The 26,110-nt window shown below is 43.8% G+C and overlaps 3 protein-coding genes across 4 annotated transcripts; all 3 read left to right on the top strand.

Annotated features, from left to right (window-relative positions):
* The first annotated feature begins 824 nt into the window (after positions 1-824).
* On the top strand, positions 825-10,608 carry dbpb (D site albumin promoter binding protein b). Of its 2 annotated transcripts, none has more exons than XM_042107664.1 (5): positions 825-1,366; positions 1,612-1,875; positions 3,819-4,286; positions 7,122-7,396; positions 8,178-10,608. In XM_042107664.1, exons 2-5 carry the CDS (start codon positions 1,686-1,688, stop codon positions 8,391-8,393), a joined length of 1,149 nt encoding a protein of 382 aa, XP_041963598.1. In that variant the 5' UTR covers positions 825-1,366; positions 1,612-1,685; the 3' UTR covers positions 8,394-10,608. The 2 variants fall into 2 exon arrangements, with proteins under 2 accessions (XP_041963598.1, XP_041963599.1); XM_042107665.1 differs by having other exon boundaries at positions 832-1,366; positions 7,122-7,375.
* Positions 10,609-11,523: 915 nt separating this feature from the next.
* ntd5 (ntl-dependent gene 5) lies at positions 11,524-18,926 on the top strand. Its single transcript, XM_042107154.1, has 8 exons — positions 11,524-11,617; positions 12,599-12,736; positions 14,030-14,221; positions 15,695-15,833; positions 16,504-16,580; positions 17,086-17,265; positions 17,811-18,008; positions 18,155-18,926. The coding sequence occupies exons 1-8, from the start codon at positions 11,551-11,553 to the stop codon at positions 18,241-18,243; spliced, it is 1,080 nt and encodes a 359-aa protein (XP_041963088.1). The 5' UTR covers positions 11,524-11,550; the 3' UTR covers positions 18,244-18,926.
* Positions 18,927-19,126: 200 nt separating this feature from the next.
* On the top strand, positions 19,127-25,379 carry LOC121721287 (protein sister of odd and bowel). The gene is made up of 2 exons (XM_042108089.1): positions 19,127-19,212; positions 21,264-25,379. The coding sequence occupies exon 2, from the start codon at positions 21,813-21,815 to the stop codon at positions 24,216-24,218; it is 2,406 nt and encodes an 801-aa protein (XP_041964023.1). The 5' UTR covers positions 19,127-19,212; positions 21,264-21,812; the 3' UTR covers positions 24,219-25,379.
* The last annotated feature ends 731 nt before the right edge of the window (positions 25,380-26,110 follow it).

Raw genomic sequence — 26,110 nt, 5'->3', positions numbered from 1 at the left:
AAGAGTGCAGAGTGCAGGTTCAGGCCGCGGGGAGAAAACCTCTGTGTAAGCTCGGAAAATCTATTTCCTTTTTGACTATGGATTTCTAGTCGTGGGACAAGCAGTACAGGCACACGCGTTCAGTGGCCTTGCATTGATGTTCCAGTGCCTCTCAGTCTCACGCGGCTCTAGCATGGGGTATTTAGAGGGCGGTGCGAACATTGCTGAACTCACCAATCAGCAGCTTAAGGGGCCGAGCCCGAATGAAACAACAGCCAATCGCTGAGATGTCAGCACCGGGCTCGCTGCTTCTCCGCGTGCGGTGGCCATGTGCAAGTGTGCTACTCTTGTTTTTGAGAGGCAACGTGTAGTACTCCTGTCGGCGTAGAATTGACACGCGCTCACGTTTTCTCCGGATTACCAGTGAACTGAAAAGTGCGTCTATTATGTTGGTCGACATTTTCTTTTATCAATGCCAAATTTAATGCTGATTCAACACAAGATAAAGTCTACCAAGTCATATGTATACTATGATAATACACATATAGCTTATGCATTGTATTTGACCAAGAACTGACATTTCTGGTGCATGAGAAAGATTTTAAGTTCCAGCAAATTTAGAGGGCCAAGGCAGTTAAGACTTGTCTGACATTCTTTAATGTAGGGTGAAGAAAATAGCCTTATCAAAATGGTTGGTCACCCTACTTTATTGTATTGGACAGTATTGTTTATGATAGAGTAGTGACAGTTCCCATCACAAGCAGTCGGTCCTATTTATCTCAGCACAGTACATAGCGCATGTTCGACTCGAAGACTTTGTCATTAATATTAATCAGATACAATCCTACAGGCCGCCCTAACGCTAATGTGACGTCACGTGTGTTGCCCGTGTTCGTTCCAGCTGAGCCGAGTGCTCTCGGCGGCTTGAGCGCAAGCCGTGCCTCAACACTCAGAGAAAACTCAGGAGAGAGAGGAAGAGGGGGCTACAACAGAAAAAAACGACAGAGGGACTGTATGGGAAAAAAGAGAAAGCAAATATCAGTCAGCCAATTGCACTGCGTCCTTGCAACCGCCTCGGTCCTACTCTTTGTTGTCATTTGTCATTTTTGCTGGACATAGTTTTCTTTCCTTTGCTTCTTCATGCTCTTTGGTTTGAGGGTATATTTTGAATTATTTTACTCCTTAACTGGTGCAGTGTTAATATAATTCTGTACCCGGCTTTGGTGTTGTCATTCGAGTTGGGAATGGACCGTCTTTCCCAGTTTTTTTAATTTTCTGTTTGGAGCGAAGGAATATCCAAACGCGGTCGGATAACTGTTGGGATATACATCGCATGGAACTATCTGAAGCGTTGATCTGTCATATGAAATCTTCATTCATCATAAAGGTAAACTTGCATTTATGTCCTGTCAGTTTTGCATTATGGCATTATAGCACTCTTGCATGTTGGCCTATAGCAGAGTCTACAATATTTTAGAACAGGAATTGGAAAATTTATCAGAATCTTTTACATTCTTGATATTGCTTCAAAATTACAATACAGTTATTGTTGTTTTTAATATCTGCTTTGCGGACTTATTTTGATCTGACAACAAGTGTCATGTGACTGATCGACTTCTGTTCATTGAGTAGTTCTGAACACGTCACTCATCTCGACTCGGCACCCTCCAGCGATCCCGGGAGATCAAGACTCCGGCTAGACGGTGATGTCCAGGCCGATCTCGCAGATTCTTCCTCCGGACCTTCACCACGCCGGAGCCAGTCCTCAGTTTGGAAGTTGTAATCAGTCTTCATACCCTGTCAACGGCGGCCACTTGAACCCTGCTGCTAACCTGAAATCCCTCCTGCAGCTGCCAATGAAGGGTGACCAACGAAGCAAAGACATTGAAATGAAAGGTGAGAAGTGTGTCCAACAACTCTAGTGACTTCAACTTCTATCACACACTTTTGCCTTCCCCTCAGGTTTTTGGTATGGAGTGTTTCAATGGATCCAACAATTTTCCACATCCCTCTTGATTTTATTCATCTCATCAGCTTAAAGTGATTCTGAGTTCCTCCTGATTAAAAAAAAAAATACAATCATAACATCAAATGTGCTGTCCAGATAAGAGGAGGCATGAGGTCCAAGAGTGGGTGGAGTTTGGGCAGAAGTACCATAAGGCAGCTGTAAGGTCCCTTGAGGTTGCTCAGCCACTAGTTAAGCCTTTATCACAGATTGCAATGGCCTGGATTTACAGCAAACTATTTCGTAGGGACATTTATGTGCATCTTAAGAAATAAGTTGTTGCTTATTTGATGTGTTTGTGTGTGTCAAGAACAAGACCTCCTATGTGAATCAAGGTGAATCTCAAGCCACCATGCAGTTTCTACACCCCCTCATCAAGAATCCAACATTCAGAATCTCAGAAACAGTCATAGTATGAATTGACATAAAAATATTGAGTATAACTTGGTCGTAACACAGTTCATCAATATGAGGGATGAGGATTTTAATTGAACTGAATGGAGGGCAATCATTTTAATCTTCCATACCTATGTACAGGTAACTGTTAAAGTAAAAAAAAAAACAAATGGTAAAGCTGTACCCTTATTCAATCATTTTGATAAACAGGACCAGTGAATGATCAAACAACATTTTTTAAGTTATATTAAACTTTGATTATGGGAATTGAACTGAAACACACAAATTCTGACTCCCCCAAAATGTACCGTATCCTCCCTACCACACAAGCAATAACAGCTTAACAACAATAATAATAATGTATGTGGAGGTTATGTTTTGATGCTTACATCTAAATATCCTAAGATTGGCATATAGTACTTAAGGGCCACATAGTCAAGTTTAACTTGAGACTGACTCACTAGCCTTAGTGAATGAAGTGGCTGTTCCTTCTTGCATTGTCAGACTGTATGTGACTGTATGGGTATATGTAACTTAGTAACTAATTGGCCAAGGCCATCATAGTGAGCAAGGACACCTTCTGCATCCATCCTCACACTTCACTATTTTCTCTCCAGTGGTTCCTGTGGCAGCGCTATTGACATGTAGCATTGTAGCCCCATGCTCTTTGTGTTTCCTGTCATTTGTAGTACAGAGATTTACTTGGTCATTGGAAGAACCCAAAGAAACAGGCATAGGGATGTTATTGGTCTTGAGCATCAACACCATTGTGTCCTTGTCCTAGCCTGACATAATCAGTTTTTGTGTCACTAGAATGTAAAGTGAACCTTGGTGGAAAGATTTGAAAGAGTAGGAATACTTTGTGTGTGTGTGTGTGTGTGTGTGTGTGTGTGTGTGTGTGTGTGAGAGAGAGAGAGAGAGAGTAATGACATCCACATTATGCAGCTGAGCAGCAGGTTATCCTGTTCATGTTGATAAATAATCACTCAAGTGAGTGTCCATTTTGTGGGAGTAGCAGTCAGAAACAGGTGAGAAATGTGTGTGGGCATGCACATCACTCTTAGACTGAAATAGACATGACTAACTGTCCACCCCAAGGTGTATACTGGCAAATGCAACAGCAAGCTACTGCCTGTATGCACACATCGAAGTCAGGACCAATCTGCACCACGAGTAGCTTTGCAATGTTTTGCCATTAACTCATATTGGTTATGATTCAACAGGTATAGCAATTTCCTGTCTCTCACTCTCTCTCTCACACACATTAAAGGAATTCTGACTTTGGGCCCTCTACCTGTAGAACTTTCTCATTAATGCAATGTGAATCAGAACCATAAATCTTCAACTATGAGTGCTACTGTGCCATTGAAATGTATGAGCTGTTTTGTAGTGCAGACCCTGTTCTTCATCTGCACTCCTCCTTCTCTCCCGTCCCCAGACAAGGAGCGTCCTCTGGACGTGGACGAGGACTCCATGGGCCGCTGTTCCATGCGCAGCAGCAGCAGTGGCGGGAGCAGCAACAACAGCGGCAGCGAAGGCAACAGTAGCAACGGCAGCTTCTCCAACTCGACCTTCTTGGGCCCGCTGATGTGGGAACGGACGCTGCCAGTGGACGGCGGGCTCTTCCAGCTGCAGTACATGGACCTGGAGGAGTTCCTGACGGAGAACGGGATGGGCAGCATGCACTCCACGTCCAGCTGCTCCAGCGCGGCGCAGGTGCCCTCGCACAGCTCGCAGTCGGCCATCCCCAACCAGAGCTCGCAGTGCCCCACCACCTCCCCGCTGCCCTGCTCTTCCTCCTCTTCGTCCTCCTCATCGTCCTCCTCGGCCTCCTCGTCGCCCACGCTGCTGGGGCTCGACATGCAGGCGCCGCCGAACTTACTGGGAGCCCCGGACTGTTTGCACGGTGAGCTGCTCCTCTAAAGCTATTCGGTGGTGTGGTGTTGCGTGGTAATGGGAAGAGCCCAGTTGGCTGGGAAACACAGAGGTTGGTGGTGGGTTTCTTAAACCAGTGGTGTAAGGTGCAGATGCCAGGCTGGGGAGCTAGTAATGGAAAGCTGTGTTTTCACATGAAACCACATGCTTAGACCGGTGTTACTGACCTTCTCACAAGGCCTTCCACTCCATGGTGGAGGGTCTAATTAAGAGAGCAGGCCAGAGAACCCTCTTGGAGCTGCTCTGAGCTCCTGGTCTGCTGGCTTTAGTCGTGGACTTAAAATCATCATAAGTCACTGGCCTGCTGCTCAGTGTTTTCATATTGGACCACAAGTCCCACAAACAACAAAACCAGCCACACCTTCGATTAAGGCTCCTTCAGATTTGAAGAAGATCTTCAATAATTGTATTTCCCTTCTAGCCTGGTCTCTCAGCAAATGACAATTGGGAGTGTTTTGATTCAGCCCTGGGCGTTATCACAGTATTGACTTCAGTCGACTTGTGAAGGTGCCAGGTAACTGCGTGGTCGGTTGCAAAGGTCAGCCTGGAGATAATTACTGAAGCTTTGTGTAGGACGTCAGGAAGGCCGGTTACTGTTCTATTTACTGTACTCTAGTGCCCAGTCACAGGGCAAGGCCGTGTGTAAGCCTCAGTGTTGCCCAGACGGCTGTCTTGAAATAGATGACAAAGTTATTATTGAAAGCCAGGGAGTGGATCAGGTGCTGTTGGCATGCATACTTTGAAAAGGAGTTCCTCCAAGGGTTTTGTTTGTAAGTTAATTGACAGGAAGGGTAGAGGGAGGGCTTGGTTTTCATTCTGTTCTACACCAAGGGTCATTATCAGACTGGGTTGGGTTTGTTGATCTGTATTTCAAGAATGTACAGTAAGGCTGATGGCTGTATCTTAGTGACCTGAACCAAAGGGGAGTGTTCAGGAGAACGAATGAGTAAGAGAGAAAGAAAGAGAGAGAGAGAGAGAGAGAGAGAGAGAAAGAGAACGGGTGAGGGAGGGAGAGAGAATGAGCAGGCATGGAGAGTGTTTGTGTTCGCGTGTCTTTAAATCTCTTCCCCTCCTCACACGATTGGGCCACGTGCACGTGCGGCATCATGTGCTGAGGACAGGAACACTGGAGCAGGAGAGAGGGAGGGGACCCAGCGCGAGGAGGAGGGGCGAGAATGGGAGGGGTGGGGAGAGAGAGAGAGAAAACGCTGGAAGGACAGAGGAACAGCCATGGTGATTCCGAACTTCCGATTAAATGTTTGTTTACATTGTTGTAGCGATGGAAGGATATACAGAAGTCAAATCACTTTCATCAGGGAACTGTAAATATTTGAAAGAACAGTGTATGCATGTGAGCCTGTGTTTCCATACAGTACATGTAAGATTGTGGGATATTTTTCATGTAAACTTATGCACAGACATTTTCCATCGTATGAATTAGTCAATACATAATAATTAATATCTGAATGGCAGATATTATGATTTGAGTTAATTAACATTTAAATATCGATGAAAATAAATGAAAATGTATTTAGTAGTTTAGTAAATTATAGGGAACACAGAATATGTTCAGGAATACTGGGATCTGCTTTTCTTTTCTATCTTTTTCTCTGTCAATGTCCTCTCTCACTCTTTCTCTCTCACTCACTCACTCGCACATACACATGATCTTGCACACACACATGTACGGGCACACACACGCACCAGCTGCTGACGTGATTACTCATGCAGTTACTCAGCGAGCTTCACCTTCCTGCTGTTGTCTCTGGCCTGGCTCATGGTGTGCCGTGCGTCTGGAGGCCATGGGGCCCTGCACGTGCTTTCACCCCGCCTGAGTGAGCGAGTGAGTGAGTGAGGGAGGGAGGGAGGGAGGGAGGGAGGGAGAGAGACTCACAGCCAAGGCACTGGAGAGCCAAACTAAAACATCTCAGGGACGCCTATTCCAACAGCTGCTGTGTGTGTGTGTTTGCATGTGATATGCACAAATGTGTCAGAGTGTGCTTTAGGCAAAGGAGAGCATGTGTGTGTGTGCAATGCTGCAGAGTGGCATTTGTTTTAGTTATGCGGAAGGTGTTGCTTATGCGTGTGTTTGAGAGTACGGGCAGATTGGTATGGGAGCTGAGTTAGTCTGTTGGTTCATTTTGCCATACACAGAATTCAGATTGAGTATAGTTTTGACTGTACTGCTAGTTTTGACTGTAGCTGCTGTCACTGTTAGTGAAGAGAGACTTGGTCTCCTTTCATATGGCGTATGCATTATGAGAGGACAGGATAGGACAGGACAATCATTTCCTCTCCTTTCACCCATAGCAATAGCACTCGATCTGATACCATGGACTCAAAGCCTGGAAATGCCACATAAATAGTTTGCAGCTTATCTGAATTATCAGCGTCACAGGTTAAATGATTTTGCCTTGCACACTGATTCCCTCTAGTGGACAGATACAAAAATTGCAGTGCAAAGCTGTTCATAGCTGATCATGATACCACACTTGTAACAAACGTCAGCAACATACATGCTACTAGCTACATTACTAGTATTGGAGTAGTCATAATAGTACTTTGTGCCATTCATATGTTGATTAGAGCAGTGTTGTAGGTTGCAAACCCAAAATGAATAATTGTCTATGACAGTGCTATGTTGACATGAAATTAGAAGTTAAAATACATACAGAATATATGTTTCAGAGTAACATGATGGTGTCTTTTTATAGATGTTCTGAACTCTGTGCATGTTTGTGTAGTTTGAGTTGAATCTTGTCCGGATGTAGTTGTAACACCAGGACCATGTGTCCCTCCTCTGCAGGTACTCACACAACATCTCTGGACCACAACCAGTCCCCTTCTCCTTCCTCCTGTGGTCCCATGCCTACTCCACCAGCGACCAACGGCACCGACCTCATGGGGAGCTTTGACACCGAGCCCGGTGACCTGGAGCTGTCCACCGTCCCCGGCCAGGACGCCTTCGACCCCAGGGGGCACCGCTTCAGCGACGAGGAGCTTAAGCCTCAGCCCATGATAAAGAAGGCCCGTAAGATGATGGTGCCAGAGGACCTGAAGGTTAGCACAGCAGCACAGAAGGTGCCCCATCTACAATACAGAGATTTCAACACCTCTTAGCTCACAACACTGGCCATCTGGCTATACACATGCAGTGCTAATGTTAGCATTAGCAAATGTGTACCACATTAAAGTGGTAGTGCTGAACAGTTACACACTAAATGTTTCAGCACATTACCTCAGAAATCATCTAACTGCAAAGGCATGACTGTCATTGTTGTAAACAGTATCTTATAACAATACAATACACATAGTTGTTTTAAAGCAGTGTCAAGTTCCAGAGAATGATGGATTTCTGTCTATTTTATTGTACTAGTTAAGACTCTAAAGGTGCGATGCACCTTATCAACTTAATGCTTAGAACCATTTATTATACTTTCCTCAGTTTCCTAGATTTTATATATGTTCAGTAGCAGGCACATAACATATTTATGAGATCCAATGTTTTTTAATCAAAAATGTAAGCTTTGAGATTTTGAAATGCATGTATGAATGCTTAATAAGGCCAGAATGTATGTGTGATGGGGTGTAATTAAGGCCTCTCCATATGTGACTGTCAGATGTTGCTCTGAGGGGCCCATCCAAGTGTTAATAATGCAGAGCCATATTTAATGCCTTAGTTCAGGCGGAGCACGAGGGCCTGATTCCATCTCTCTGCCTGAGCACGGCCTGATTAGATCCAGTTTCCCCTGGAACCATTAGACCAGTTATTGTTTTGCTTCCCCTCTTGTTTTTCTCCTTCATCAGTATTGTTGTTGTTTCTTTCTTCTAACTCCCCCCCCCCCCTTTATGTCTCCAATAGGATGATAAGTATTGGTCCCGCCGTCATAAGAACAACGAGGCGGCCAAACGCTCCCGTGATGCACGGCGGTTGAAGGAGAACCAGATCTCGGTGCGCGCCTCTTTCTTGGAGCGCGAGAACGCCGCGTTGCGGCAGGAGGTGGCCGACATGCGCAAAGAGCTGGGCCGCTGCCGCAACCTCCTCAACAAGTACGAGAGCCGCCACGGGGATCAGTGAGGACTTGGAGGAGGAGGAGGAAGAAGAAGAGCAGCGATGAAGCTGTTAAACGAATGAATGTTCCAGACGATGAGAGACAGAAAAGAAACTGGTTGAACTTTTAAATGGACTGAAGGAGAAGGAGACCTGATGGAATTGAGAGAAAATGCAGAAGAGGTTCAGGACGGGAGAGAGGAGAGGGGAAAGAAACTAGTTTTATACTGGGAGAGAGAAGAGATCTAAAGAGAGAGATATATAGAGAAATTAAACAGCAGGTGTATCTGTTTTTTTCTGCAGTGTGATTTTAGACAGTTGAGAAATGAATTTTGGTATTGGAGAGATCTGTATATTTTTATATGATAGATATAAACGATAGGGGATGAAGCTAATTTTGGAAATAATTTTTGTATATTTGTATATTTTTGTATATTTTTATATTTGTTAGATGGAGAAAGATATGGATTTTTAAAGATCTGTGTATAATAGAATAATGGTATATTAGCAACGGTCAGCACTTAAGAGGGAACACACACAGTCGTGTGACCTCACAAGAGAGGCGGAGTCTGCAGTGGAACAGGAAGAACATCATCGCGTCAGATGGGACAAGATTGTAAAATATTACAAATACACATTACTTTAAAATTGTATAGTTCCATTCATTTACTCTCAGAATCCATAAGGTCTTTGTTATATATCTTTGAATGAGGTTTTCATTTGGCTTAGTAATAAGAAGGATAAGGTAAAGACAACTACAGAGAGAGAGAGAGAGGAGAAGAAACAGACATAGCTGAACTGATATACCACAGGTGTTTTCTTCCTGTGGTTAAGATCTCTCACTTGTCTATGGAAGACTGTTGTCTTCTCTGGGTAATTTAGTGGCTCCCAGCAGAACAGAGGATTTTTTTTACATGAAGAAGATGAATGGGCATATTGATGTTATTTAAGTCTCCTGTCTTTTCAGTTTCTCATTCTGTCTCCTTTAGCCTCTCTCTCTTGCTCTGCCTGGACCGTAATTCCAATGCAAGGTTTCTGGAGTTGTCCAGTCTCTATAGTCAGTACTGTATCCTCTTCTATTTTGTGTTGATGGGATTGAGAGGAGCCCAAGTCCATCCTTAACTAGATCACATACACACTCACACAAACCCGCTAGATATCCTCATGACCCTTGAGCAACATTCACCAGAATTGTACATTCATTAGTTTTGTTTGAATTAGTTTGAAAGGAATGATGGCTATACTTAATACATTGCTCTCTCTATACCAAAATTAGTTGTCTCTGTGTGTTTCTAATATGCAGCTATATTTTGTGAATTGGGACTTTGTTATCACAACTGTGAGTCTTTGATTACGCCTATTTTATTTAAAAATGAAATCCAGAGTCTATTCTTCAGGGCAGCATCTTTACTATACACAAAAATGAACTTCAGGTGGACATGTTATGATAATGAAGCAAACTATCATCCACTTTGCTTGCAAATATGGTGTAAAAAAGAATTCTCAATGTGATGGGTGGAATCTTCCATTTCAGTCTGTATGTGTTCATCTCCTCAATGACCAGTTTTAAAAGTAATTACTGTTACTATTAATTATTATTGTTAAGATTATAATCTGTTATTGTTATCACTTAAAAATGATTGTTTTGCTCACTATCTCTTTCTTTGAAGCTTTTTCCTAAAAAAAAAGAGAGATTGCAGTTCCCCTACTGTCTCAGAGTTGTTATGTCATATCCTGTTTGTAACAGCGGCCCTTCACATACTTATGCCAGTTCTGTAAAGATCCTCCGACAGTCTTCAGATACCCTTGTGGATTTGTCACCTCCGTGAAATGTGTTTGAGAATCACAGACTCTCACCTGGCACACAGCCGGGGCTCAGCCTGGACTTCACCCTCTCCCCTGGGTGTGTGGACATGACTAGATGTTTGCCTGGACATTGAGAACAACCTCTCATTTGATTGATAGTTTGCATCTATTCAAGCACACCACAGACTTTTCTTTTTCATTTTGTTGTTTGCAACCTATGTTCCAATCAGTGGCGGTATGCTATCCCAACTGGATTGTGGGTAATGTTGTCCCTGTTTTCCCCCTCCGAATGTGGATGATTATGTACATCTCTTATTGTGTCTCTTATCTGAACTGCAACTACTGAACTGCATCAGTGGCGACCACTGTTCCTAGCCAAGGAGTGTTGTAGTCAGAAATTCAGAGAACACAAAATAAAAGAAATGTTCTTACTCAACTGACTGTCAGAGTGTGGGTGTTCTTCATGTGTGCTATCTTTCAGAGGATGCGCTGTTAGGGCACTTCAGTGCATGGGGTGTTTCACAAGGCCTTGAGGCACAATTTTTCAAAAAGTAACGATTCTATTTGTATTCAAGGTCTCCTTTCTAGAAACAGATACATATTTGACCCAAAGATGTTTGCAGCAAAAATCTATTAGTTTAAGAGAGGCAACAGAGAAAAAATGAGCAGGAAAATAAGATACATCAGTTGAATTAATTCCACTGATTCACACCTATCCTATAGTATCCACATATATATAAACAGACAGTGTGGAGTACACCCAGATGATGCTTTTATCCAGCTTGCTAGTTTCTAAAGGCTTTGTTCATCACATGATGTTCTTCCAATACTGACAAAGCAGCATTTTAGGTAGATAGTTCACCACTGTCTTGATCTTGATTGAGCTGTTGACTAAAGTTATGCAAACAGTCAATCTTTGTCACCTGTGTTATGTCATGGTAGATAATTCAACATCTGCACGTGTGTTTGTTATATGGTCTATGTAGTGTACTGTATGTGACAGAAGAGTGATTGAAAGGTGCGGATTGTCATAAATCGTGAGTTTTGCACCCCTTGTTTGCCTAGATAGGACCCCCATTGTCCCCAGGGTTGGTTTTAATGGTTCTGTCCTGTGTGTTATTGTCTTTGTTTGTTTGATGATGTTTGTTGTGTGGGGCGCCTGTGCTTGTCAAAGCCCATGTTGCCCCTACTGAGAAATGGGTGAAAGGTCTTTTTTTTGTCAGTGGAATTTTACCCAACATTGGAAACAGTCAATACAAACCAGATGTGTTCCTCAGAAGTACCCTCCTTCTCCTCCCTCACATTCCCCCCGACTCAATATCCTCCTCTTCTCCCCTGCTCCCTCTTTCATAACCTCTCCACTGACCAGCGCCTAGAGATGGAGCGCTCGCTTTTCCTGCTCTCTGTGTGGGCTCTGACCAGCATCCTCGCTCTTCTGGTTGCAGGTGAGTTTTCGTCCGCAGCCTTTCAGTGCTCTGGAAGGGTTTCAGGAAATCTAAATCAAAACCTTAATATCTCTGTGTGCTCTTAATATATTCAATCCATCTGTCTTGCCATACATTGTATGATATTCCCTATGCAATTCTGCAGTGTGTGTGCTGTGCTGTGGTGAATATGTTCAGGACAGACATTGCTGGATAGTGCAGTCCAGACACAGGGTCTGTCAGATGATTTTACCAGATATGTGTCAGTGCGTAATTTATTTATTTATTACTTATATATTTCATCCATGCTTTACTACAAACATGTCTTAACAAATTTGTTGCCTACATACTGTGCAATGCAAGTGATTTGATTGTAATTATGAATTCACACTCTCTCTCACTGACACACACACACACATACATTTGGAAGCAGACCCAAACACAGTGTGTTGAATATTTTAATGGCTGTTCAGCGTCAGTATGGAACACATGTGTTAGAGAGCTCCCTCCCACCCACTCCATGTGCGCGGCTGTGTGCTCTCTTTTCTAAAGAACCGAGCTGTTCCCATGCAGGGCCTCTGTGGCCGATGGCATACTATAGCCCTCATACAGTAACCATTTTCCCACCTAATTACCGTTGATTGGAGCTGCTCGTAATGGGATCCTGATGTCTCTGCCACAGCAGAACCTTGTGTTTGTGTTGCTTAATGGGTTTTGGACTCATTGGCTCGGTTCTGGTTTCTGGTTTTGTGATGAGATGCTTTTAACATGAGAGAAAGTAGGAAGGAAATGAAGGTAAAGGGCGACTGCTGAGATTGTTTCAACAGTTTCCATATTGTGCAGTGTAGCTTTTGTGGGTGCATCAGAATAATGAATACATTACATTACTGACTTATGACAGGTCTGTGTGTGTATGTGTGTGTGTGTGTGTGTGTGTGCATGTGTTTTCTGTATTGATGTACATACTGCATCATCGACACAATCTGCTTTCCTCTGTCATAGCCGAGGATTGTCCAGAGAGGATTCTGGTTAATGAGAGGAAACGCACCTGTCCGAAAAACTGCAAGCAAGACAAAGACTGCGGCTCTAAGCGCCAGTGTCTGTGTGACGGCCAATGTGGACTCAGCTGTGTAGTGCCAAGTAAGATGCCAATGCTCAGTGCCAGTCAACACATGTAACTATGCCCTCTTACATGCTGCACCTGACATGGGTCACACACTTCATTTGGTAGTTGTATTGATGATCAAGTGCATTCATAGCACCAAAATAAATGTGTGAGATCTGATTTGACATCATGATCAATCCATTAAGTGGATTGGGCAAACCAAAGAACACAACTGTGAAAGAAAGCTACAGGTTCATTTTTGGGGGGCACAAACAACAGTGTAGTGGAGGCCGGCTCAGAGCAAACATCACACACAAACACTAGACATATGGGCTTTAGTAACCACACTTGACTTGTGACATCCCTCCCAGCCCATCTGGACACTGCCACAGAAAACAGTGCTTCACCTCCACCAGGGCCAACACAGCTAAGAGACAGATGTTGACATGGATATATCCAAATGTAAATCACATATAATTGAGGCTGTGCAGGATTTTGATATCCGTGATTGTAAAAACCATCCGCTTCTAAATTTGCCAGGTGTGTGGGTGGAGGGCTTAAAATAAATCCAAATGCCTAAAGGGAGAGAGGGTGTGTGGGATCCAGTGAGATGTTCTGCTGCAGCTCTGCTGAAATTGAATCAAGGGGACGCGTTAGCTCTCATACTACCTGCAATACTGAGGAAATGAATTAGTGCTTTTTGCAGGTGGGCAAAGCCCACACCTGTAGAACGGGTTTTTTCCACCAACCTGCACGTACTGAAGGCGTAACACAAAGTAACATGAACTGAAATTATATATATTTGTAAATTTATGGAGCCTCAAGGCTACTCAGTTGACTTCAGTGGCCTAAATCCCCAAGGTTCCATTAGAGATGCAGAGTATGTCAGGTATTGAGCAGTATGGGTCTATGGTATCCAGGAAGGAACAAGGGAATAAATGCAATTATGAGTTTCATAGGCCACTCGTTCTATGCAATACAGAAAAAATATATATAATAAGTGACTACCAGTCTTTTACTGCAGTACATATTTTTTGACTTGTCTCAACACATATCTTCTTCTTAAACCACCCCTTCTAATAAGCTGACAACACCCCTGCTGCAGAGACATTTCCATTAGGTCTTTTTGTCAAATACTTTCTTTAAAACAACTTTGCTATTCAGTTAAGGTCAACTGTGACACCTAAAAAAAATAAATAGATCGTTTCAGAGGTGGAAATGTCAAAACAAGTTCCAACATGACAACTACAGAATAATTTGTCCGGGCCTTCCTCCAGCAACTGTCAAGTTTTGAGACTTTTTGTCCTGAGCCTTGCCCTGTGTCTTAGGCCGTACCTGTCCCTGGCCGATGGCCCCTGGGAACCACTCCGAGGCCCACCTGCTCTCGCCCACGCCCTCCTTCTCTGCTCTCCTGGAAGTCCGATGCCTCCCAGGATACACCATGTCCAATGGCCTGGATGCTGCCATTCGCCGTTGCCAGGGTGACCGTCAGTGGAGTGGAGATGAGCCTGTGTGCACAGGTGGGTCTAGATGCATCTGGTGGACGAGACACACACACACACACACACGCACGCACGCACGAACGCGCGCACACACACACACACACACACACACACACACACACACACACACACACCCACAAACACACACACACATGCACACAAAAGTACACAGCCTTTTGCATCTCAATATTCATATAAACTTATTGGTCCTTCCAAACAGACAACGTGTTTGTCTGATATATCACAATCCAAAAGGTTCTATATTCCTCTGTACTTGAGTTGTTGATAACTAGAGGAGCAGAAAGAATTGGGCTCTGTTTGGCAGAGATGAGTTTTCTATCTCATTTCCATGAACAATCAGTGGGCGGCTTTGCATCCAGACCTCTCCACAGCCTCACACACACACACACACGCACACACACACACAGAGAGAGAGAGAGAGAGAGAGAGATAAAGTGGTTCATTGGAGCTGTAGATGTGGTAGCTGTGCTCTCTGCAGTGTAGCCTCTGCTGGTGTGTGTTTCCCAGGCGCTGCTCAGGCTGTATGTAACAATAGCAGACTGCCACAGAGGAGACAAGGGCCTCTCATGTCCAGAGCCGCTCTCAGCAACTCCTCCTTCTATAGCTTAACTCACACAGCCACTTGATCTGTTCTGCAGAGATTCCTGGAATGAACATTGTTTCCAGGAATCAAATAAAAAATGTAAAGTGTAGGGGGAGTGCAGTACCATGATGTGAGCTTAGTCGTCCTGCAGTTCAGCAGTACTTAAAATAACATCACACACACACACACACACACACATGAACATGAACACACAGACACACACAAACACGACTAATGTATGCACACACACACACACACACACACACACACACACACACACACACACACAAACACACTTACATATGTGAAAAGCCGCCTTCTCTTTGTGGTTTTTGCTTACACTCATAATAATTTCCATTAACATGCCTTTCTCACTGAGTATGAGGACAGAGATTTTTTCCAGTTATAACAGGAAGTCACATTATTTTTTTTACTACCCCCCCTCCTCTCTCTCTCTCTCTCTCTCCCTCTTTCACAAACATCTCTCGCTACCATACTGTAACACTCTAGTTCTGCTCCATCTGTCCATGCAGTTTCATGGAAAAGACTAATCAAAATGCACAGTCCATAAACTACTACTGCACACGCATGGTTAACACATGCCGCTCTCTCTGGGCAGACTGCTTGATTCACAACAGTAGATAAGGCCTCGGAATCGTATATATGCCCATTACCCTCGTACCTAGCCATGCACTGACCTACAGCTCCCTCAGATAGTCTGCATCCTTTCAATCAATCTCAATGACTTTCTGCATCTCACACGTTTGAATTTTCAATATGTGTATGGTTGAATCAAATCGTACCATGCTGTTTGTGAATTGTGTGTACAGTAAAATTGTGTTGTGTTGTAGAGTAACCCCCCCCCCCCTCTCTTCTCCTTCACACAGCTCTCCCTTCACCGCCTCCCTTCGTGGTTGACGCTGGCCCTGTGCTGTCCTGTGAGCTGCAAGAGCCAGATGTCAGCTTAGTCATAGTGGAAGGAGAAGCAGCAGTAGGCGCCTCCGTGCGCTATAGCTGCCCCACTGGGTAAGTGCGAGCGGGAGGGTGGGGAGGTGGAAATGAGAGAGAGAAAGACGGAAAGACAGGAACAGTGCAAGTGAGGCAGATAGATTGTCTGGGGATTTATGAGGAATCCAAATGACCCAGAAAATAGTTTAGACAGAGCCTTCCTTATTTTGTTTGAAAAATAGCTTTTCAAAACAAGGAGTGTTACCTAGATCAGTGGTGAAACCCAACAGCTGGGGCTCTACATTGTAGCGCCTGCTAAGGTGTCAGAAAGAATACATAATGAAACCCTACGAGAGGTATTTAGAGTGGCTGAGAGTGTCTGTGGTGTCATATAGCATTACATAATTATATTAATGAAGCATATCATATATTCTTCATGATGTAACTGACATGTGAATTTTAGGACACATGGATATGGTGTGTATAGGACGAGAAACATCTGCTTTCAGTTTCTGTGTGTAATGTTGGTGGTTTGGACATGTTTAATGTACTGTGAGACAGGAGGCTTTGCTTTCCCCTGACAGTGAAATCTCTTCTAACCTCCCTCCACCTCCATCCCACTCACTCCCACCCTCTCTTTCTCTCTTTCACTCCCACCCTCTATCCCCCTCTCTCACTCCCACCTGCTCTCTCCCTCTCTCTCACACTTCCTCTCTCCCTCTCAAACACTCTCTTTTCCAACATGCAGATACGTGTTGTTCGGCAACAGTGAGAATTTCTGTCACTCTAACCAGACCTGGCACTACCCTCATCCCATCTGTCAGCGTAAGTATACGTGCATCTATATATGTGCCTTTCAGACCTATACAGTCGCCCCGAAGGAGAATGATACCGAGCGTAAATGAACACGTCTCTATACATGTGCAAGTGAGTGACTTTGAAACGGAAGACAAGCACTAGTATGGGAAAATAAGAGAGCTGAGTTCAAGATGTGGTGGGTGGGTGAGTGGGTTGAATAGGTGTGTGTGTGTGTTTGTATATACATGTGAATTGTATGCAGAGGGCTTTGCACTTGTGCAGATCTCTTATATTGCCTCCTGTTGGCACACTATGAAAGGACAGACTGGAACGGCTGAGCAAATCCATTACTGATGGTGTCCTACTGCCATCATCTGGCACTAACAGATAACTACCATTATCTCAGTGTGTAAATGTGCCCAGCTTTACTATTAAACAAATACACTTTTGAGCAGCAGTGATTGGACCTAATTATTACTCTCTCTCTTTCTCTCTCTCCCTCTCTTGTTTTGTCTGTCTGTAACCTTCCCAGGAATGTTCTGCCCCCCTCCAGCGGAAGTAGAAAATGGCTACCTTGTAGCGGTCCAAAGAAAGGAATATGATGTGGGTGACACCATCTATTACTTATGCAAGAAAACATTTTCTCTAGATGGGCCAAACCGTGTCACCTGTTTGTCAAATGGAACCTGGAGTACAATTCCATTTTGCCGAGGTAAGGATGTTCATCAAATGCCAATTCACTTGATAGAAACCACTGGATTGAACTATCCAGATATGCCATATCTTGTCATTTTAGAACATGTTTTGGATTTACCTAAATGAATCTGAGTCGCCTAAATTAAATTGTTACACTCCATGTTAAAACCCTTACTTCATATCCCTGAGGCTAATAAACATTAACATGATAGATAGATAGATAGATAGATAGACAGATAGATAGATAGATACTTTATTGATCCCCAAGGGGAAATTCAAGGGTCTCAGTAGCATACAGACATCACACACAACATGCACTTACAGCAGCAATGGTAAATATAAGTATAAGTATAAACATATAACTAAACTCCACTGTACAATAAAGACAGTAGAAGATAAGAAAACTAACAAAACTTTATACTAAATATACTATATAAATTAAATTTAAAAAGTCCAATGTGCTTGAGGGTGATCAAGCATAAGACGCTTGTAGTGATGCTTGTAGTGAATATGTTTATTTTACGCTTAACAAATATATTTCTCTGCCATCCACCATTGTAGCCCGCTGTCAAATCCCAGCTCAGCGTAGCAGGATCATAATTGATGGGCCCAAGCGCTGGCCGTATGATGTGACTGATGGGGTCGTTCAGCACGGGGAAAATGTGACATTTTTCTGCAGACACCCACAGAAACAGTGTAGCTACACTGCCATGGAAACATGCTTTGATGGACAGCTTCAAGCACCAAGCTGCTACATGGGTAAGGCCCTAGAACCTTGCTTTTCCTTTGGAAATAGAAATTGGCAAAGGATTTCTTTGTCCCTCCATATAAAGAAATAGTAGGATATAATTGACAGTGTTGGATAAAGGCAAGCTCTGATAATACCCTCTCTATCTTTCCTGCAGAACCCACATGGCTGCAGTACAAACTCTTCCCTCATCGGCTTGTTTCAGAAATTGATTCGTGTAGCCCTGCTGATCTTGCTGACCTGTGACATAACAAGGATCCTTTTGATATTGGTTTATATTGCCCAAAGTGTCCAGTTGTGCAAACAGAAAATCAATATGTTTACCTGCCTCATGTTTACCTGCCTCTCACAGTTGAAGAAAATAAAAAAGAGATCTAGGATGGTGGGAGGGACAGCCCTCCTAAAATAAGTTGAGAGGATGAACAACATGTCTCACTGATTTTTACTCAGTATTCCTGGAATAATAGTTTACTCCATATAAATATAATCTAAAGTTGTTGTTACAACAATGTCACCTGTTACCTCCATTAATGATATTTCTTTGAATATGTGTGGGTTTGGCAGTCTGATTGCCTGTCATCCTGTCTGACTTCTTAATCACTTGTCTGAAAGTGAATAAAGATTTCTTTTGTTGCATAGGCCTTTAATAACCTACGACAACTCAAATGCTTTGAGGCTATGTTAAGTGTAGGTCTATAGTTGTGGGGTCAATTGGCCTTACAAGACTCTGTTAGTCTCTAACAATGTTTTTTCACTGTTTTATAGCCAAGGTTTGATGTCTTCATATGCCTTGTTTTTACTCGTCTTACATCGTAGCCTACACTACCCTCAAGGACTGTTTATGTCTGTGAATGAGACGCTTCAAGTTGGAAACTTGAGAATGTTGTGTATTGATATACTACTTTTGCAATAAACAATGAAGTCCAAAATTGAGTGTGTTTAAAGATGTGAAAGAACTCTATCTGCCTTGTCAAGTCTTGTCAAAGGGTGAAACAAGTTGGTGTTTTGATGCAGCACTTTCATCTGCTTTTCGACGCAGTAGAATCTAAAGTGTATCCCTGTCGGACACAGAAAATTGCAACACCAAAACATTCCCCCTCCCATTCTCTTTGCTCACAGCAGTGAGCCTCGGTCACCCATTCATATTTGGTCTTCCGGAAGTATCTGAGGGTCGGGTGAGCCGGAGCCTATGCGAACGACAGACTCTCGTGGAGAGTAAGCAGTTTCAAATTCATTTTCAAATTGACACAAAGTATTACGAGACCCTACAACACCTGCGTTGGATATGTTTTTCTTTACTCTGAAACGTAGTAAATTCAGTCAACGCTGTGATGGGCTAGAAAGTTACAGACGGGTTCTGATCGAGCTATGTTGCAAGCGTTCCCACCGGCTCGAACCCTTGCTAAGCTGCACATAAAATGGCTGGTTGAAGGTCCGAATGTAATGTCTGTGGTGGCCACATTACGAAAGTAGCGCAAATTGTGGGATATTTAAATAATGCTACTATTGTTGGAGTCGAATAATGGTTTCGTGGTTATAATTAGGCTACTCAATGTCTCGGGTTCGAGTGAGATGCTCAAATAGTCATGTGCTGCTTCTGTCACCTCAATCGGACCTCCGACTCGTAATGGCGTCTGTCCGTGTCGCCTTTTCTACCCAAGCGAATTGTCTTTCATACTTCACCGAGATCAAAATTCAAACCTACAGCCAGTTACGCTGATAGTCGTTTCAGTGAAGACAGTTAGTTTAGTCGCTTGCGGCTTTTGATTGGGTCGATAGAGAACATGAGCTGGGTCCGTCAAAGCCAAGCTAAAGCGAGGCTATGGGCTACAATGTTACAATGTCACTCGAACCCTCGGCAGATTAGACGCGGGTGTGCATGACAGAATGAATAACAGTAGCCAGCTAGGAGCAGTCTGTGTGCGTCCTAAACCCATAGGCAGTTGCATTAGTAGCCTATACATTTTTTTGTTATGCTCGACCGAATCCACGTGGTACCGTCGTCTGTCATTTTGCGGATGACAGCTGGATTTCAGTTCATTAGGCTTCCAGCTGGAACTGTTAAGACACATTTCTTTCACTTCTAACTGAAAGGTATCATTCCAGAAACATTCGTTGTGGAACACCGTCTAGTTTAAAACTGTTCAGTCTATTTGGCACCTAATAGGCTAATTTGGAAGCCTAGGCTACTATATGTTGAACTATCTGGAATTGGCAGATGCTGTAGGCTATGCCTATCCCCACTTCTTACATCACACCTGGTTACAGCTAAGTTGACAAGACTTGTGACACTTAGTGCCTTCTTACTTTTTAAGATTGTCGTAGCCAACACATGCAATTGTTGTAACGCACAATCACACAATCATGTCATAATTTTAGCGATGATTAGGGGAATCGTCTGTTAAACATCAACTCCATAGACTCCAAAGACTACATAATAAAAAGAAAATGGACTAAGCATAATTTTTATCTTGGTAGACAATGCATTGTTACTTTTGCTTACATTGACTGGTTTGTAGAATTCATTGTCTGTAGGCTATAGGCTAGTGATCCCGTGCAGTAGGGCGCCCTCTGTGTAGGCTACATGCAAGGGTTTTTTACAAAGAAATCTACAGAATGAGTTTCATATGTGCCAATTCAGTAATAATGCCAGTATTATTGGCATTAAGCCTAATGAGACCATGAAACTATTCAAAAATATTTTTGTTGTCGTGCCTAGCCTACAGAATATTTCTCTAGTGCTCACAATAACATGTCATGTTACCACCTGTAATTTATTTTGTAGGCATATTTATATAATAATATATTTGGGGGTTTAGCAGGTTTAGGCCATGAACAATAACCAGTAACCTTTGGAGAAGGCGATGTATATTGCAATATAGCCATTCCTCACAAGAGGGAGACAATGTTACTATATTAGCTGTTTCTGGCACCTGTGCCATCTCAGTCGCAGCATTCTTCTAAAAGGGCTACTTATTATTCATCTGTTGTAGGCCCATCCATTGTATGTCGTATCGTATGTCACACAGTCTTTCTCTGACATGCAAATTTAGCAGTGTTTAGCAGTGTTTTATATCTCAAGGCCAATTTATCTGTTATATAAACATTCATATTGTCTTAACAGATATGTAATGCTTTTTTAGTAAATTCAAGAGTTTGATAAGGTAATATTTGGGAAATAATTAGTTTTAGAGGAGTCTACTGTAAAATGTGTTTAATTGATTGGCCATTTTTATAATAAAAAATGATCTTTCCTGACTTTTCAGAATTATGACCCCATTTTGGAATGGAACCAATAATTTTCCACTGGACTGTTAACTAATGGTGACCTAAAACAACCAGAGATGGCACAACCTGCTGATATCCAAGAGGGGCCAGTGGACATCATTCAGAACTCACAGAATGTCCCTTTTGAGAGCCCTTGGCCTACATGTAAAACAGCTGTTTCTTCAGTTGGAGGTCCTCAGTTGAAGATGAGCTTACAGAAGAGGCTGAATTCTCAGTGGCAGCAGCACTTTACATTGATAGAGGTGTTGCAGACCACAATGCAATCTGAAACACTCTCTTAGTATAACCAAAGCACTCAACACCTGATGCCTCTGGATAGTTAAAGTTATTGAGAGCCAAAGAAAACTCTGGATAGGTTTATGTAGACATCTCTTACAACACTGGATGTTGTATTTCCAGATTTAGTGATGTAAACATTGATGTTAGGGGGCACCTGAAGTTCAGAGCTGTAATATTAGCTTTGCAAAAAGCAAAGAAAACAGTCAAGATAAGGTCCCCGAACACAACATTGTGTCCTAGCTTTTCAAATGGAACCCATGAATTCCCTGGCAAAAATAAGCAATCCAGCTGTCCAAAACACGGGAATGGAAGAGGGTTTTTCTGCTACCTTGGTAAAGCCACCAGTGTCTGGGGCGAAACGGTCAACCCAAGGAATGAGATCTTCCAGTGACAGTAAGCTCCTTGATGTCAATCTTTCCATGCATATTAAAGAGGAGAAGGAGGAAGTGATGGTGGGATTTGACGACACCCTTGTAACAAGCACTCAGGAATTGGACAAAAAGGTTAAAATTGAACCGGTGACGAGGGAAAACCTCATGGCTGGAACTGGAGATCAGAAGAATCTGGCAACTGAGGCAGACACTGAGGTGTCTCATCTGTTTCTTGGGAAAGGGGGAGATATTTGCTTTAAGGTTGAGGATGGAAACATTGTCAAAGAAAACCCGTTTGAAGAAACTATGGAGGCCCTTGACTTAAGCTTACCTAAAAAGAGAGACCGGAGTTTCAGAAGTAGATGTGTATGGATCACAGGGGATGATGCTGCCAACGAAAGCTCATTAGTAATGGAGGTAGATGAGATCGAAGATATAAGGACAGAGCCAGAGGTGGAGGAAGATGACTACTCTTCCTGTGAGCTCGGGGAAATGCAGTGGGGAAACTTCCAAGTCACAGACCTTGCTTCCCTCTCAGCTCCTCTGGACGAGGCCAATGCTGAGGATATGCTCCTCATCGATATTGAAGGCGTCCCGTACACGCTCACACCAGATGGGACTAAAGTTCCACAGATGGACTCTGAGGAGCAGGCGGATCAACCAGATTCCACATTAACAGCTGATCAAGACCAGCCCTGCTCCTCATCGACCCTGACGGAAGCGGTGCTTTCTGAGCAGAATTTGTCACACGGCTCAGTCCTCTCCAATAACTTGTCATGCACAACACTAGCAACTTCAGCTAGTTTTCAAAATATAGCAGTAAAATCTAGTCCAGTCATTTCAAACTTGTCTCAACTGTCTATGTTACCTGCATTGTCTAGTCTCTCCTCTCAGCCCATTCAAGTCATAGCAAATAGCACCTCGAATACACCCATACTACTCCTCCCTTCCTCTCAGCTACAGACTGCTTCCTCTTCTGGCTCAGGCGAGGCAAATGCAGGGTTAATGGCACTTTCCCTCCCTCTGACTCTTGCTCAAAATACTCAGTCATCGCCCATGTTTCTTGTTCTGTCGTCGTTGCCTGTGTCCTCCACTCAGACCTCTGTCACCCAGCTTCCGCTCCTCAATGCTTCCTCAGGCCAGCTTTCACAAATCTCATCCGTGTCCTCTGTTGCACTTCCGCTAACTGCAAGCTTGCCAAGTGTAAGATCGGGCGTTATGGCGTCAAATCCTCCTGTTGTCGACCTCTTAGTTCCCGAGTCGCAGTGTTCTACTGCTTCAGGATCAAATACGCTAGCTAGTCCTTCCCCTGTACCTGGCACTGTTTTGCCTGCTGGTGCAAGTAATGTTAGTTCAACAAGTCACAGCAGACATCTCGACTCTGACAAGTCAGACAGCTGGACGCCCAAGTCTTTTCGCGAGGCCCTGCTCAGGCCAACATACTCTCCGGAAAACAGAACGGAACATCCCCCTGATACCCAAACAAAAAGCTCTGAGGTGCCAGCCACCTCCTGCCTATCACCTAGCAACCCAGGACCTACTTCTCCTCTGGTGACCTCTGACCTTTCTGAGGAACCCCAGAGTCCCAAAGGCAAACTTTTACCAAAACCGGAGCCAGAACCTGTGCCAATCTCCGAAAATGCATCAGACTCTGTATCGTCACAGGATGAACAGCTAGTCTCCTCCTCATCGCCAACACCCCCCATCTCCCCTTCCATTGTTGGCATGTACCCCGCCAACCAGCCTGTTGTCTCCCCGCCATCTCCCTCCAGTTGTGCCCGGCGTGTCCTTTATTGCCGGTACTGTCCACGGATCTTCTACTACCTGTCCGACCTGGAGCGTCACTCCATCACGCACTCCCAGAGCAAGCCCCACGTGTGCCCGCTGTGCGGCAAGGCCTTCAAGCGCTCCAGCCACCTGGAGAGGCACAAGCACATCCACACGGGCCAGCGCAACTTTGTGTGCTCCATCTGCTCCAAGCGCTTCCGGGAGGCCGGCGAGTTGCTCCGGCACCAGCGCGTGCACACGGGCGAGAAGCCCTTCCAGTGCTCGCTCTGCCACATGCGCTTCGCCGAGCGCAACACGCTGCGGCGCCACACCAAGCGCAAGCACCAGGGCCGCGAGCACGAGGCCATGGAGGTGGACGGCGGCCGCGTGGGGACGGCCTCGCAGGCCCTGGTGCTCGTGCAGCAGGAGGAGAGCGCCGAGTGGTACAGCTCCACCGTACCAGAGCAGGACTCCGACTCCGAGCTAGACGGAGATGGAGACGGAGACGTAGAGTGACACGGAACGTTCTGGCGTCTGCTTGGCTTTGCAGCAGGACTGTTTTTCCCCCCATGGTCTGATTATCATTTCTGAAATGGACAGACCCTAAGCTGAGTGCAGTGTGAAATTATGTATTTTGGCAGAATATTAAGCAGTATATTCCAAACTATTTTGACTTTTTTGCCCTTTTGGCTGCAGAGACATAATTTTTAGTTGTTTTCTTTATGATTGGTGCAATTATACGCTCTGTAAGGATGAAATGATCTGTTTTCATTTAAATTTATTTGTATATTTATAAAAGTGTGCTACCTGTTTGTGTGAATGCAAATTCATTTGTTTTATACACTTTATATTTTGTTGTAATATCATGATGCACTATTAGATCATGCCTTCTTAATTGGATGTGGTAAATCCTCTTCTTTACTGTTACCTGTGAGGTGCATGTTAAATCTGAACATCTGTTAATGACAGATGACAGTGACACAAAGGACCTTGAAGAATGGTAAAAATGTTTATAAGTAAAGTGTAAAGAATCATGTTATATCAAGAATAATTAGTAAACTCAACTGTATTTACTTTGCACCCTGTGTTCCCAGACAGGGGCAAAGAGATGCTGTAAGCCTCACTGACTTTTGTCTTTGTTTTCTTGAAATCCCTCACTAAGCCTTGGCATAATGCAATTCAAATATCCAAATAAATTACTGTGTTAATAGCAAGGTATTAGCCCTTGGGAAATTGACATGGGTCAATTAGTTACCTAGCTCAGATCAGATATGTCCTGTGTAATTATGAGAGTGAATATTTGCACTGTGCGATTATGCTTTGCTTGTTAACCCCTGTGTTTCACTCAGCCACTCTCTTGTAATTATCTGGCCAATTGAGCACATCGCAGCTCTGCTGCACAGTCACAGCCACCGCCACAGCCACGCACAGAGAGATCCGCTGGTGCTCGCTCCAAGATAGCGCTGCGCTGGCTTAATTGAGTCCACTTCATGGTTTGTCATCCCATAGTGAGTTCCCTTTATTTTGTAATTAATGAGTGTCAAAATAATTGTGTTTTATATTTGGTAATGATTTACTCTTATAATAAAGAGATTTGTGAAAACACACATAATTAACTATCCAGGGAGAACGACACTGAAAAAGCATTGTTTACAGGGCCGTTACAATGAAGATTCAGTTTACAAGGTTGTGTATTTATGGCCACACTACCAAGAATTTGGAAACAAACAGGATAAGTCACCCCGCCTTTTTTCAGTTGCTCACTTCCTATAGGGATGGCACTATTACAACTTGAAAATGGAAATGGATGTCAATTTTAAAGTAGCCTATTTTTGTCCAAGTAACCAACACAATGGCATATTATTTAGATTTAAGGTAGTTTTGTGATAATTGGTCCACTACGATAATGATTACTAAACAGAATCTAATAATACAAATATATTAAGCACTGCAGTCATTTATGGGTGAATGAGATTATAGTGATTGATCCCCCTATGAAAAATGCGTGTTTGTTGTCACAGTGAATTTGTTGACTTGTACCTGGCCCTCGGTGTGGTTTATATGTGGGTGTGGTCAGGTCTCTGCCTTGCCTCTGATGCTTAAACCACATCCATCCATCACACGCAGGTCTTCAGGCTGGAGGTGTGCACTTATTTAGCTTTGCTCTGTCTCCTGGGAGATGGATGAATGATTAGAGAGCTGTTTGGAAACCAAGCTGCCAGATGTGCCGTGTTTTTTGGGCCGTGTCCCGTTTGGCAGGATCTTCAAAGCGGCGACCGTCAGCTGTCACCGAGATCAGAGGGGAGGAGACAAGCAGGGAGGAGAGGAGAGGAGAGGAAGGTGACTCGGGATGTAGAGGCCTGCACAGAGGAACCTACCATTCACCGTGATGAAACACAGCAACAACC

This window comes from Alosa sapidissima, chromosome 10 (genome assembly GCF_018492685.1).
Source record: "Alosa sapidissima isolate fAloSap1 chromosome 10, fAloSap1.pri, whole genome shotgun sequence".
NCBI lineage: Eukaryota > Metazoa > Chordata > Actinopteri > Clupeiformes > Clupeidae > Alosa > Alosa sapidissima.
This window is presented reverse-complemented; position numbering and strand designations above follow the sequence as displayed.

What these genes read in the sequence shown, in the direction of transcription:
- ntd5 (XM_042107154.1), top strand. Translation starts at nt 11,551, where the DNA reads ATGGAGCGCTCGCTTTTCCTGCTCTCTGTGTGGGCTCTGACCAGCATC. An exon ending in CCTCGCTCTTCTGGTTGCAG is followed by an intron (nt 11,618 to 12,598) that starts GTGAGTTTTCGT and finishes CCTCTGTCATAG; the next exon opens with CCGAGGATTGTCCAGAGAGG. An exon ending in CCCTCATCCCATCTGTCAGC is followed by an intron (nt 16,581 to 17,085) that starts GTAAGTATACGT and finishes TAACCTTCCCAG; the next exon opens with GAATGTTCTGCCCCCCTCCA.
- dbpb (XM_042107664.1), top strand. Translation starts at nt 1,686, where the DNA reads ATGTCCAGGCCGATCTCGCAGATTCTTCCTCCGGACCTTCACCACGCC. An exon ending in CAAAGACATTGAAATGAAAG is followed by an intron (nt 1,876 to 3,818) that starts GTGAGAAGTGTG and finishes TCCCGTCCCCAG; the next exon opens with ACAAGGAGCGTCCTCTGGAC. An exon ending in AGCCCCGGACTGTTTGCACG is followed by an intron (nt 4,287 to 7,121) that starts GTGAGCTGCTCC and finishes CCTCCTCTGCAG; the next exon opens with GTACTCACACAACATCTCTG.
- LOC121721287 (XM_042108089.1), top strand. Translation starts at nt 21,813, where the DNA reads ATGGAACCCATGAATTCCCTGGCAAAAATAAGCAATCCAGCTGTCCAA.